General features: G+C 40.7%; 1 protein-coding gene across 1 annotated transcript in view; it reads left to right on the plus strand.

Annotated features, from left to right (window-relative positions):
* LOC146966018 (TGF-beta receptor type-1-like) overlaps window positions 1-14,395 on the plus strand; it is an 87,594-nt gene that overhangs the window by 52,946 nt on the left and 20,253 nt on the right. Inside the window, exons 2-4 of the mRNA XM_085763188.1 lie at window positions 2,406-2,654; window positions 8,142-8,405; window positions 12,219-12,449. Of these exons, the coding sequence (XP_085619314.1) occupies window positions 2,406-2,654; window positions 8,142-8,405; window positions 12,219-12,449 (744 nt within the window). The remainder of the gene's footprint in view (window positions 1-2,405; window positions 2,655-8,141; window positions 8,406-12,218; window positions 12,450-14,395) is intronic.

A 14,395-nucleotide genomic window follows, 5' to 3' on the forward strand; every position in this document is an offset into this window, starting at 1 on the left:
TAACCTTCATTAGCTCCAGAAACAAAGTGAATCAACAGGTTCATTGATTCAACTGAGTTTAATGTTTCAGGTGAAGAGGTGAAGTGGCCTCAACTAACTCACAAAACTAAAATGAGCATTTAAAAACCTGGCAAACACATATACACATATATACACATATATACATACACTTTATTTATTTTTTGATACTTTTTTATTCAGTAAATTCAGTTTAAGGAAGATAAAACGCAGCGTCTCGTCCTCCTCTTTTATTTAAATGTCGGAGCTGCAGAGAATTTACAGTTTCTGAGGAAAATTCACTTTAAACTCGGTGAGTTTCTGGAAACGATTCGTCACCAAAACACTGTAGGAGTCTGGACATGTGCTGTCCACATGTACTACAGCTGTGTGTGTGTCTCTGTGTGTGTGTGTGTGTGTGTGTGTGTGTGTGTGTGTGTGTGTGTGTGTGTGTGTGTGTGTGTGTGTGTGTGTGTGTGTGTGTGTGTGTGTGTGTGTGTGTGTGTGTGTGTGTGTGTGTGTGTGTGTGTGTGTGTGTGTGTGTGTGTGTGTGTGTGTGTGTGTGTGTGTGTGTGTGCATGTGTGTGTGGAGCAAACAAACCTTCAGAGGAAACTTGGTCAGTGTGTTTGAGCAGAAAGTGGAGTGATGTAACGTCTCATATTTTCTCCATGAGCGAAGATGTCGCTCTCACACACAGAGGAAGGTTTCAGGTCGTCTCGTTTCTGTCTCGTTCACGTTGAAACGTCTCAGCAGAACTTCTTCTGGTGTATATTTATTTATTTATTTATTTATTCTTGCCTATATTAATATCAGTTTAAATGACTTGCTTTGAGCAGCTACTCTGTCGTATGAAGTATCCAATCATGTTGATAAGTTTTGTGCTCTTGGTATGGAATAGGGATGTCACGATTTATAAATTTTCTTGGTACAATTATTGTCAGAGAAATAATCACGGTACTACGATTATCACGATTATTATGCATTCATTAATTTCGCAACACTATGAATGTGTAAAATCAAATATAGTCCAAATATAATTACATTACTCATTGTTTACACAAAATATTTCAAGTATCTATTAATATTTGACCAATTATTAACCCCCCAGAGGAAATGTTTGAAATATTCAGGTCATGAATTGTTATCTATATGTTTGCATTTATTTTAATGGTTTTTTGTTTTGTTTTTTAATTAAAAATGACACACTAACATTTAAATTCCTACTAATTCAATGTTACATTAGTTAAATGGACCAGTATCTGTGCATTTACCTTTATTTTTGCACACATCTGCCAATATGGTTCCAACATCAAAGTTTTGTGAAAGTAACGGTATTTAGGAATCTTTACGATTAAATAATTGTGGCGTTTGATACCGCGATTAATTGTGAAAACAAGTAATCGTGACATCCCTAGTATGGAACTGTTTGTATTGTTTGTTAAGTGGATGTTTGTGTTTTTGTTGGGTGGCAAAGCAGTTTCCCCTTGGGGATCAATAAAGTTTTCTAATCTAATATAATTCTGCTCAAACAGTCGTCACGACTCAAAGAGGTTTGACTTGAAGGTCAAAGGTCAAAGGTCAGTGTGACCTCGTCTGTGACCAGAATCTGTTCAGTTTTGTACAGATGTTTGATGTTGACAGGAGGGTTGGTCTGAATCCAGATGTTGAGACTGTTAAACCTCCTCGGTAGACAGCGCTGCCATTGTGTTTTGGATGAAAATAAAGGTAGATGTTTGTGTTAAAGCTCCTTCAAAATAAAAGTAGATGTTCGTGTTAAAGCTCCTTCAAAATAAAGGTAGATGTTTGTATTAACTTTTATTAACAAAATGTGGATGGCGCTGCAGCCAGATCAGCTGTAGCAGCCTTTCTGTGTTTTAATAACATCGGCAATCTGTCTTTTCTTTTCCTCCCTCTCTCCTTTCTGACGTCTTGTATTGAAGCCCTGAAATGCAAAATTGTCCCGAAAAAAATTAAATAAGTCTATATCTCAAGCTTGTTTTGTAGCAGAAGCTTCTCGAAGCTCCTCTTCCTGGTTCGTCGAATTTGCTTCCGCTACAAAACAAGCTTGAAATATAGATGTAGAGACTTATTTAATTTTTTTCCGGACAATTTCGCATTTCGGGGCTTCAATACAAGAGGGACATTACATACAAGCAGCATGGAGGTATTTGGATGTTTTTTGGTGTGTCTTTTTGTTACGAAGACAGTTGGTATCCATTGACAACCGTCATATGGACATGCACTGCTACGCCGAGACCCCCTGTAACTCAGAGAAGCCACGGAGGACTCTGAAACTTCTCCCAGCCCTTAGTTAGAAATTTGAATTTTGGGTGAACCATCCCTTTAAACTATCGGAGTAAAACTGAAAAGATGTTCTGACATGTGTTGTGTCTGTGTCCCCCCTCAGCGCTCCAGTGTTACTGCGACCGCTGCAGTGCCAACTCCAGCTGCAGCACCGATGGCGTCTGCTTCGTGGCCATCAGGAAGGTCGGCCGCAGCCTGACGACGGAGCGCCGCCAGTGTGTCCGTGACAACGAGCTCATCCCTAGAGACCGGCCCTTCATCTGCGCTCCGTCGGCCAAACACGACACGGGGATCTACCCGGTCTGCTGCACCACCGACTACTGCAACAAGGAGCCCAAGATAGACATACCAGGTAACACAACACACACACAACACACAACACTTAAGCTATATATTAGGGCCCGACCGATATGGATTTTTTGGGGCCGATGCCGATTATTAGGGGGAAAAAAATCCGATAACCGATTAATCGGCCGATTATTATTTTTTTTTATAAAGTTTTACAATTTTATTAATTTACGTAATATATCTACATATATTATATAATATATAAATTAGGGCTGCCAAATGTTCATTGGTCAATTGGTTGCAGGAAAAAACAACAACATTTGGAGCCCTGTCTTGTCAAAATTAAGTCAAAATCAATGACTGAACTGTGAAAGGCTATAGGGCTTTTATTTTGAAGGGCCAGATACAGGAAGTCATGACACGTGACACTTTTTTGTTGTTGTTGTTGTTTTTACACGGCACGGCGGTCTCTCTCTCTCTCTCTCTCTCGCTCTCTTTTTTTTTTTTTTTGAAAAGCGACTTTTTCCAGTGTTGTTCCAGACGTTTCTGGTTTGTTGATCTCGAAGTGGAAGCGCGTATCACCGTTGTTAGCGGGTGCTGCCGCGAGCCCCGGTCCCACAGCGCTCAGTGTGTCACGGAGCAGAGACATGATTGTCCCGCTGCAGTCAGAGACCCGCACCGCCGCCGCCCCCCCGCCCCCCACACAGCCTGAGCTCAGTCCCTCACCCTCCTCATCCACTGTGTTTATTGATAAACGGGCGTAGCTACTGCCGGTAATAACTGTAAAACCCGACCGGCTTGTTGAATCTCGGACCCAACACGGCCGGAGTCACGAGCATTAATTAATTAATTCACAACCCGACCGCGGTGTAAAAAAAAGTAAAAAAAACAAAAAAAAAAAAGTAAAAAGAAAGCCAGCAGCAACACTGGTTTTGAGACAGTTAACAGTTAATCAAGTTGTTAATAAGCTGTGTGATGTGTGTGAGTGACTGACTATGGCGGAGCGTGTCCTGCTGCAGATCAGTCACTCTGCTGTGTGTTGGTGTTGGTGTGAGTCTGTGGCTGTGAGGTGGATAGTGGATGCAGTTGGATACGCCCTCTACAGGATAAATAACCTAATGTCGGGGGATCTTTTCAAATGGGGGAACATTTTCAAAGTAAAACCAAGTCTTATTCCCTGCATTTTATTTCTGAAAATATCGGCGACAATTGGCGAGTTTTGGCCGATTACCGATTATTCTCAAACGGGCTATAATCGGCCGATTTAATCGGCTCGCCGATAAATCGGTCGGGCCCTACTATATATCCCTCCAGTCCGTGGTCTATGCTCATTCTACCACTCTAAGGAGCGTTGTTCCCCCTTAGAGGGGTAGAATGAGCATAGACCACCTGGAGGACTGGAGGGATATATTGCTTTTATAAAACGGTTACCAATAATGACAATATGGAAGAGGATGTGATATGACCAGAAATACATATTATCCAATAAAAGCTGTTCCCACCTCTCCAGACGTTGGCTCCAACTAAGTAGCTCTGCATCTGGTCTTTTCCTCTGTCACTGCTCAGTCCCCTCTACCATTGTTAACCCTCTGGAGGTCAAAGTTCACCTTAAAGGGATAGTAGCATTTTTTTAAAGTGTGGTTGTATGATCTACAAATAGCCCCTAAGTACTTTAATTGCAGTAGAAGACTCTCTGCACTCCTCCCGTTAGCAACGCCAGCCCATAATAGCCCTGCCCAGAGATTTACAACATACAGTGTTGTGAACAGACCCAAAGAAACGGCCTATTTTCACGGCCTAAAAGAGGTTTTACCTGAAAAAAATACACAGTTCCATTGTTCGCTATAATATAATTTTTTCCAGCCCCTCAAAGTGCAGGTTTATATTTGGACCTAACCAACTCACGTATCCCTCCGCCCAGGGTTAGCGCCCGCCGATCAGCAGTTGGTTCGGTCCAAATAAAAACTGTGTTTTTCCTGAACTTTGAAGGGCTGGAAAAAATTATATTATAGTGAACAATGGAACTGTGTATTTTTTTTCAGGTAAAACCTCTTTTAGGCCGTGAAAATAGGCCGTTTCTTTGGGTCTGTTCACAACACTGTATGTTGTAAATCTCTGGGCAGGGCTATTATGGGCTGGCATTGCTAACGGGAGGAGGGCAGAGAGTCTTCTACTGCAATTAAAGTACTTAGGGGCTATTTGGAGATCATACAACCACACTTTAAAAAAATGCTACTATCCCTTTAAACATGTCAATTACACTACTTTAGTCCATTTTTTAACATCGTAAAAACATCAGCTGTCTGTTGCTACGGACTGCAACAGTCCGTTGTCATGGATACATGACAACAACTTCCATTCATACCAGTCATACGTGCCTGAGGTGGAGTGATAGCCTACGCTGTGATAAGGCTTTAGAATAGTTAGTAGCCGTGGTATATGCTCATTATACCACGGTTAACAACCAATCAGATCGCAGGATTTCACCTTTCTGTTTTATAAAGACACACAACACACTGCAACAAGGAGCCCAAGATAGACATCCCCGGTAACACAACACAGACACACAACACCTGACTCCTCTTCCTCTTCCTCGTATCTCCCTCTGATTATCCGTCTGTTTTTTTTTACTAGTTTTCCTATATGAACCACAGAGCTACGGTGGCCCTGAGGGCTCAGTGCAACATTTGCAGAGTGTGTGGCTGTTTTCGAAACCGCATACTACCGTACTGCCTACTACATACTGCGTTATATGTACTGTATACTGCATACTGAATGTGGGATTCAGTATGCTGCTTGAGCAGACCGACGCCGTTATCATCGCAGTATGCAGTATACGAGTTTCCCACAATGCATTTCACGGCAACCGGTAGCAGTAGCTGTAAACAGGCTAAAAGCTGTTTTATTTCCCGCTCTAGCGCTGTAATTGTGTAACTTTATTAAGTTTTAATATTTTTTCATGCGAGAAAGTAACTGTTAAGACCCCAAATCTACGGCCAGTTTATCCAAATGACGGCTGTTTAAAAGTTTGCTCCGATGTTTTTCGGAGAAGTGAAGCTCCGCAGCGACCGGGACATCACAGAGGCAGCAGCCCGGCTCCTGACGTGCTCGGCCGGCCAGCACTACGATGTCATTCCGGAGGAGAAAACGGTCGCTAATTAACTTACCCACAGGTTTTTAAAGGTTTACCACCGGCTGGTTAAATTATTTTAAGGAGATAAATGTTGGTCTCATTGATGAAATCTCAATTGTGGCAGTAGCATTAGTTTGTTTGAATGTAAAGTGAAGCTTCTTGTGTGTACTGGACAGAAGAGCAGCGCTGCCTCGGGGCTCTGGAGCCTAACGTTACGTACAGAAATCACCACATTTACAAAAAATAAATAAATATTTTACAATGAACCGATCAGTCTGCATTAAGTTTTATTTTATTAAACTATAGTTACGGTACACGGCTACACTACCGTCTTTGGTTACGGTTAGGACGTCAGGGGAGCATTGCATTGTGGGATACAGTAGGCGATGTAGACTGGTCAGATGCATACTGGAGATATTTTCCGAATCAATACGACATCCGGGAACTTTTCACATACTGCAGATTTTGCTTTTGTTCGCATACTGCATACTACATACTACATTTTGGCCAAATCAGTACGTACTAGCAGTATAGTATGCGGTTTCGAATACAGCCTGTGTGTTAGTTAGACCTTGGGCCAGATCTCCCATCAGCCCCGGCAGATGGACTTGGCCCGTTGGCGTCCTGGTTAACGGGCCAAACACTCGCTGTCGGACGTGAACGTGTCCAACGGCGAGCTCCGTCTCCTCCGTCTTCTTCCAACGAGTCAACATAGTTGCTGTAGTTCTTCACATCTCTGTTTCTCTCTGTCATTTAAAAAAAAAAAATTTATTCATATCCATAGTGCAATACAGGTGATAAAACAACATGAAGCAGGAAACAATACAAGTGTAAAAGTGTGTAAGACGGGTGAAAAACAAACATATATAACAACACAGGACAAGACAATACGCAATGATAACTATTATACCAGGATATCTGCGCTGTCTTGAAAAGTAGTAAAAGGTGATAAATCAATTTTGGGAAACTTAAGACCCTTAAAAAGTATTAAAAAGTCTTTTCATGACTTTATAAAGTCTTACATTTTGAAGGTATTTTTTCTGAATTAGCTGTCCAAGAGTTTGAGTCCTAAAAAACAATTGTAAAAGTGTGTGAATTTATTCATTTTATTAAAAAACAAAGATGAACCGGTACATAAAAAAGAAAAGAAGATTGTTGTTTTTGTTTTTTTGAGAGTGGAGCACTGTTTTGTTTCGGTTTATTTTATTGCCTTTGATTCATTATCCCAGCCTATTTTGAATTCTGTTGTATCATAGTGATCTATAGGTCTTTATCACAAACTAGAACTGTTAAGTTAAAAGTGTCACTGATGTAAATGGTTACAGCTTGAAGCGGCGGTGAGGTGTTGAAAAATATTGAGAAGGTCTTGAAAAAGTCTTAAACCAACACTAAGGAACTTTTCAACCTTCATAAAACATTTTCATAACTTTTGTGATGATACATCGACTTACAACAAGTTGAATGACACCTCTGTCATGGCCTGAGGGGGTCTGTATCATTATGGTCTGTATCTCTTTCTCTGGCACTAAGCAGCTTTGAGGAGCATGGTAGGAACCCTGCTCTCACTTAAGTTTCACTTTCACTTTCACAACCATAGACTGTAAAAACATGGACGTAGCGTCCGTGACGTCCCCCATTGGTTTTGGGGAGTCGTTTTTGTGACTCCAACATGGCGGCCTGAACAGCGCCATGTTGGATTGGCCGGCCGAGAACCCGCCCACTGGCCTCGAAGCAGCTGTCCACGGAGCTGCTCGGACCTGTCACTCAATATTTCCGCGCCCTGATTGGCCAGAATTTTAACCTAATAACAGTAAAACTGTAGAGTTAAAAAAAAATTCACCCCCCTCAGAGTGTGTGTGGGGGTAGAAACTATCGATTGAGACCAAAAAACGTTCTGACACCAGGCTTTTAACATGTTTATTGAGGATGTAAAGTGGGTGATTTTAACATGGGGGTCTATGGGGAATGCTCCCTTCTGACACCAGCCCCCAGAGGAAGAAGAGGGGATTGCAGTTTTTTGAACGCGGAAGTGACTTCACTTCTCAGACCCACAACTGCCCCCTTGGTCACAACAAGGAGGGAACAGGCAAAACGGCACTTAAGCAATGGATTATGTTTGTGTTTTCACTTTGAAATGATCCACTGGAAACAGAAACTTAGTTTTGATGTCTTCTGTTAATTTTAATGCAGGATATTTACAGGGCTTCACGCTAGTGTTCATGGGAAATGGAGTCTTCCTTCAGGCAAAACACTACCGCTTTGGTCCACAGGCGCCGCCAAACTCAACCAAAACTGAAAGTTCTTTAGTACTGCTTTAAAAAGGTTTTAGAATTAACTTCAAGATTCCTGTACCCTGTATAACCAATCAAATGAGATAACAAAAAACAAATAAATAAATCTCTGTGTTTCTAATTCCAGACCCTACGGAGAACCCCCCCCCTCTGGGCCCGGTGGCTCTAGCGGCCGTCATCGCCGGCCCGGTGTGTGTGCTGTGTCTGCTGCTGGTGGTGGCGTTCTACGTGTGTCACAGCCACCGCGTGGGGGCCGGCGGCGCCGCGCACCACCACCACCACCACCGAGTCCCCAACGAGGAGGACCCCTCCATGGACCACCCCTTCATCACCGTGGGAACCACGCTCAAGGACCTCATCTACGACATGACCACCTCCGGGTCCGGATCAGGTGAGAGGAAGCTCCTTCAAAATAAAATCCAATACGCCTCTAAGCATTCTGGGAAAAAGTTCTGGTGTTTGTGTTAAAGCTCCTTCAAAATAAAGGTAGACGTTTGTGTTAAAGCTCCAATACGACCAATATGCCTCTAAGCATTCTGGGAAAAAGAGCTGGTCACAGCTCTTTTTCCCAGAATGCTTAGAGGCATATTGGATTTTTTTTAAAGCAGCAAGCAGCAGAAACCAGGAAGTTACCTTTTTTACTCTTATTTTGCATTTTTCGTGCATTATTTTTCGTGTTTTGCAACCAAAAAGAGTTTGTTTTTCATGTTAATGACTAAAATTTACACCAATTAAATAGAAATAACTTTAAATTTACACTTTTCCTCCATACGTTAAGAACAAATACTTGTGTTGCAACATAAAACTACACTATAAGGACTTAGGTTACCAACTAAATATTAACGCTGTAACAGTTATAAGCTTTAAATTATATTAGTTAAAAACATAATTTCCTTGTTTCCACGTGGCTTTTGGACCATAAGTGGTCATTGTGTATTTTTACGCTTCCAGTCAACAGGATGTTGCAGAATTTGCAAAACAACAGTTTCAGCTGACACATAGAAGTTGCCGCTTTGGTAACTTCATGTAAAACCACTGATGCACGTTGCCTTCAGGGACAGTTTTTCATCAACAGTCTCTGTATTTCCCTCTAAAACAACTCTGTGTGGTAACGTTGTGTTATTATCTCATAGCGTGGTGAATGTGCAGCTCACAACTTGTCCACCAGAGCGTTGTGGAGTTGTTGGATTGTGTATTTGATGAGTTTGATGAGGGAAACCAAGAAATCCCATAATGAGCCTCCGTAGCGTAGCTCTGAGCAGCTCACGGCTCTGCTCCGCCGTTCTAAAAACAGCTTGCACCGACAATTAAAGGTAACGAACCTACTGCTATGACTATAGGGATTATGGCAATGGGCCAATTTGACAAAAATGTTGAACCATCCCTTTAAGGTTAAAGCCTGACTGTACGCAACAATAGCTGCGTCACTCACACTATTTTACAAATCTGCCTCCCAGATTTTCTTCCTTTTGTGCAGTTTTCCTCAGACAAACGTTCCTCTTCGTGAGATAACGACATCGTACGATCAAAGCTACGATCTGATGTTTGAGTCCTTAGCGGTTTCAAATTTGGATATTTGATCCGATTTCTCACATTTATTTTCCTAAACAAAAGTTATAAAAAGTTTATGTGGATGATATGTGGTCGATGTGGTGACTGAGCTCATAACTCAGAGCTACAGTTGTTACTGTCTGTGTGTGTGTGTGTGCAGTAATAAGATGCTGCAGCTGCACACATCTTAAAGTAGAGTGTGTGTTGTAATGACTGGCCCAGATTCAGGCTACACAAACACACACACACACACACACACACACACACACACATTAACACACACACACACACACTCAGCCTGGCAGCAGCTCTCTCTAAATGAGCAGCTCTCTCTGTGCAGACTGGCACCTCCAGGTCTCTGCCAAGGAGCCGCTTGGATTCAGGCTTTGTAGCTATTTACACCATATTGTACAATATGCAGCCGTGTGTGTGTGTGTGTGTGTGTAGCCTGTGTGTGTGTGTGTGTGTGTGTGTGTGCATGTGTGTAGAGACAGGAGGATTTGTGTTGAGCGCAGTGTGTTTTCCTCTGAGCTCAACCTGCTGTCGTTTCTACAGAATCTCCTGTTGTGAACTTTAATGTTTCTGCACAAATGAGTTTAGAGCAGAAACTTTTAACTTTTTATTTTTGTTGTTGTTATTAAAGGGATACTTCACCCAAAATCTGATAATTCACCAATTTTCTACTCACCGTTAGTCATCAAAACGCTTTAGGAGTTCCAGTTGGCAACAGATTTTCATATAATGGCGGCGGATAGAGTTTTTAGACTGTTTTTATCCTTGTTGTAGTTGTAGCTCCAGTAGCTGTTGATGTTTGTGTGCATGTGTGAGATTTGCTGCCAGATGTTGGTTGGTCGTTGTTGTAAACCATTGGATGTTTGATGTAAACACAGAAGAACATCTCACAGCAGATCTCTCAGCAGAGCCACTGGGAGCTGCTGCTACAGCACTACAGTATGTTAGCAGATATTTTGGAGAAACCCACTTTACATTTACACGTTTGTCTCAGAGGTTTGACGATCCCCGGCCATCGGCCTCTTTTCTTTGTGTCAGACTTAACTTTGTTTCTTAAAGGGACAACCAGGAGTTTGTATCTGGTTCTAACAGAGTCTCATATTAATGTGGATGAATCTACGTTACCACTTGTTAATGGGACATTTAGATAAATATATCGTTTTGTCTCTATCGTTATTTTGATATTATTATTTAGTTTTTATTCAGTTTTGGCAAATGTTTTCACTTTCATCCATCTTGCATCGGTCCAAGAATTTCACCGTGCGCGCGGAGGCTCATAGGAAATGTAGTGAAAACACTTAACTTTCTAAAACTCCTCGTTGTCCCTTTAAACTGTTGTTAATGCTTAACGATAAGAGGAAGTAACGTTGCTGCCTAGGAAACAGAAATACTGCTAAATAGTAATAATGACAAGGCGACTACACAAAACATTATAACGTTTCGTCGTGTCTTGTTTTGTTCAACGAAAATGAAGAAACAGTTGAGCAGAGTTTTTATTTTGTAAACCACATTTAGTCTCGTAACAACATTGCATCATATACTTCATTATAATTCTTAAAATTGTTCGTTTAAATTGTTTTTATTTATCTATTTTTTAAATTGTATTTTATCTTTTACATTGAAATTGTTTTTATTTTCTGTATTTGTTTGTACTTTTTGCCGTTTTTAACCTCTGTAAAGCACTTTGATGGAAAGTGCTCTATAAATAAATGTATTATTATTATTAATTTATTATAGTTATCGTCACATGGCCACTATTTACGTTGCGTCACGTGATAAAAGTTTGTTGACGAAAGCAACACTAGTCCAGACCAAAGCAATCTCTCCTGGTGTGAATACGCTCTGACTTTCCCAAACAGCTCGTAACTAACTGATTCAATGAAGTTTAGACGGTGAAATAAAACCTGTGTATTAATCTGAACTCAGTAAATTTCCCAGTATTTGCTCATGTTCTTCTCCAGATTTCAAGGTTGTGCTCTTTACATTACTTTACTTTATTTGTTTATTTAGTCGGGACAGTGCATATTAATGGACAGTGAGTGCTAGAGTACCCACAGTAAATACACCGGATTTAGCTCATGTGCTAAATTACATCCGTAGTCCCCAAAACAACACAACTATTAACATAAAAAGTCCTTAAAGACGGAGAAGCAGTAGGTAACAGAAGAAGTACATTTAAATAGTTACAGGGTTAGACATGATTCTCTGAACTTGTAAAAAAATATATAATCTATATAGCTGCGATTAACATGATTCATTGAAATATAAGAGTTCATTTGCAAAAGCAGATAAGTGCCATTTTGAAAAAAATGAGCTGAGGCTTTGTAATTATTCTTTGCATAGTGTTGTTTTCAATAAAACTTTATTTTTTTGAGATATGTCTGTTTTGTTACATCTCAAAGTCACTCAACTTTGGTTCGACGGATATCACCTTATGTAAATAAAAAATAAAAAATTAAGATTCTAGAATTTATCTGCTTATCTGCTTTTGCAAATGAACTCTTCTACAATTGTGCTTGACATGATTCATTAAATTATAAAATATATATCTATACAATTGCAGTTGACATGATTCATTGAAATATGAAAATTATATACACTATATCTGAATGTTAACGATGTCAACTGGTCTGGTGTGCAGGTCTGCCACTGCTGGTCCAGAGGACGATCGCCAGGACGATCATCCTGCAGGAGAGCATCGGGAAGGGCCGCTTCGGGGAGGTGTGGAGGGGGAAGTGGCGCGGAGAGGAGGTGGCCGTGAAGATCTTCTCCTCCCGCGAGGAGCGCTCCTGGTTCCGCGAGGCCGAGATCTACCAGACCGTGATGCTGCGGCACGAGAACATCCTGGGCTTCATCGCCGCCGACAACAAAGGTGAGAGGAGATAGAAGGAGAGAGGAAGGAGAAAAATATCTTCGTTAAAGCCCCAGTGTGCACTGCAAAAATTCAAAATTTTACCAAGAATATTTGTCTTATTTCTAGTCAAAATAAATCAAATTCTACTTAAAATAAGACTCATCACATAAAAAGTAGCTTGTTTTTAGACACTTTTTACTTTTTTCAAGCAGATTTTCCACTTGAAATAAGTAGAAAGATCTGACAGTGGAGCAAGTTTTTCTTTCTTATTACAAACACAAAAAACTTGCTTTAACTGACAGATTTTTCTACTTATTTCAAATGAAAATTTGTTTGAAACAAGTGAAAATGATCTAAAAACAAGTTAAAGCAGAAGTAAGTGGTCCGGTCGTTTTCGCTAATGCTGCGTTCCAGGCAGGCTTTTGAAATCGTAAATTACAGCTTCAAGTCACGACTTACGACTTTGTAGCGTTCCAGGCAACCCACTCGTGTTTTTCCGACCTGTTTTACCGGTGAAAGTCACTATAACGGCCACTCGTAACTTCTGACCCGTGAACTCGTACCAGATCGAACTGGTACAACTTCACGGTCGAAAAAATACGAGTTTCCTTGAACGCACCATAACAGTCCTCCTCCCTACGTCGCCACATTCACGGCGTTCCTTGGCTGCACACACAGAGAGGACTGCCCCTTTATGCCGTTCTCTCTCCTCATTGGATAAAGGTTGTAGGATACAAGGAAAGTTTTCTCCTCGGCTCAGAGCAGAGCAGAGTGACTGACAGACCCGTGTTTCAGACCAAACACTCTATAGAAGTGATTGCTGTCGGAAGATACAACTATTTAAGACTTAGATTAACACAAATATATCACTTACTTCTGCTTTAATTTTTAGGTGACGAGTCTTATTTTAAGTGAAAAGAGTTTAGTTTTGACTAGAAATTAGACAAATATTCTTGGAAAGATTTTGAGTTTTTACAGTGTGAAACTTATTTGGCTTTTTATTGGCAAAAATCAAATATTGCTTTCATAAATATGTCTGTCGGACGTCTGCCCGATTTCATGTGAATGCACCATCAAGAATACGTTCCGATATGCAACCGCACCGCTAGATGGGGGGGAATTCCTACATATTATACCTTTAACCTACTTAAAACATCGCATTTCATGCCCGAAAATCAGCAGTTTGTTGTAAAACGGCAACAGAAGAATAAATGTATTTAGTGTGAAGACGCTCTACGGACTACGGACTACTTTCTGGTTACGGATTCTTCAGACTTTTATTCTACAATATTTTTACAACAAACTGCTGATTTCTCTTCATGAACCGTGATAAATAGAGAGGATGGAGAGAGGATGGAGAGAGGATGGAGAGTTTCTGAGGAAATTCATCTTTAAACACACATAAAGGCGACGACGGCACAAGGTTAAACACAGGAATTCAGTTTAATCATCATCATCTTATTATTATCATCATTATTATTATATAGATGTACAAAAAAGTTAAGTTAATTAAGTTTTATTAAAGACTCAGGGAATCAGATCAGACCTTCAAACATTCCTGTTGAATGATGAAAAGAGTCGTCAAACTCTTCTTTCATTCTTCGTTCTTATTAGTGTTAATGTCCTCCAGACAACATTTAAAATGTTTTTTTTTAATGCAGAACGATGATTAATAAAGCTCCTTCAAAATAAAGGTAGATGTTTGTGTTAAAGCTCCTTCAAAATAAAGGTAGATGTTTGTATCATCGCCGCAGACAACAAAGGTCCTCTCTTCCTCTTCCTCCTCCTTCCTCTTCTCCTTCTCCTCCTCCTCTTCCTTGTTCTCCTTTTTCTTCGTCTTCTTCTTCTCCTCCTCCTCCTCTTCTTTTTCTCCTTCTTCTTCCTCATCATCTTGTCTTCTCCTTCTCCTCTTCCTTGTTCTCCTTTGTTCTCCTCCTCCTCTTCTCCTCCTCCTCTTCCTTCTT

This window comes from Trachurus japonicus, chromosome 20 (assembly GCF_045865225.1).
Source record: "Trachurus japonicus isolate A0001 chromosome 20, Traja_1.0".
NCBI lineage: Eukaryota > Metazoa > Chordata > Actinopteri > Carangiformes > Carangidae > Trachurus > Trachurus japonicus.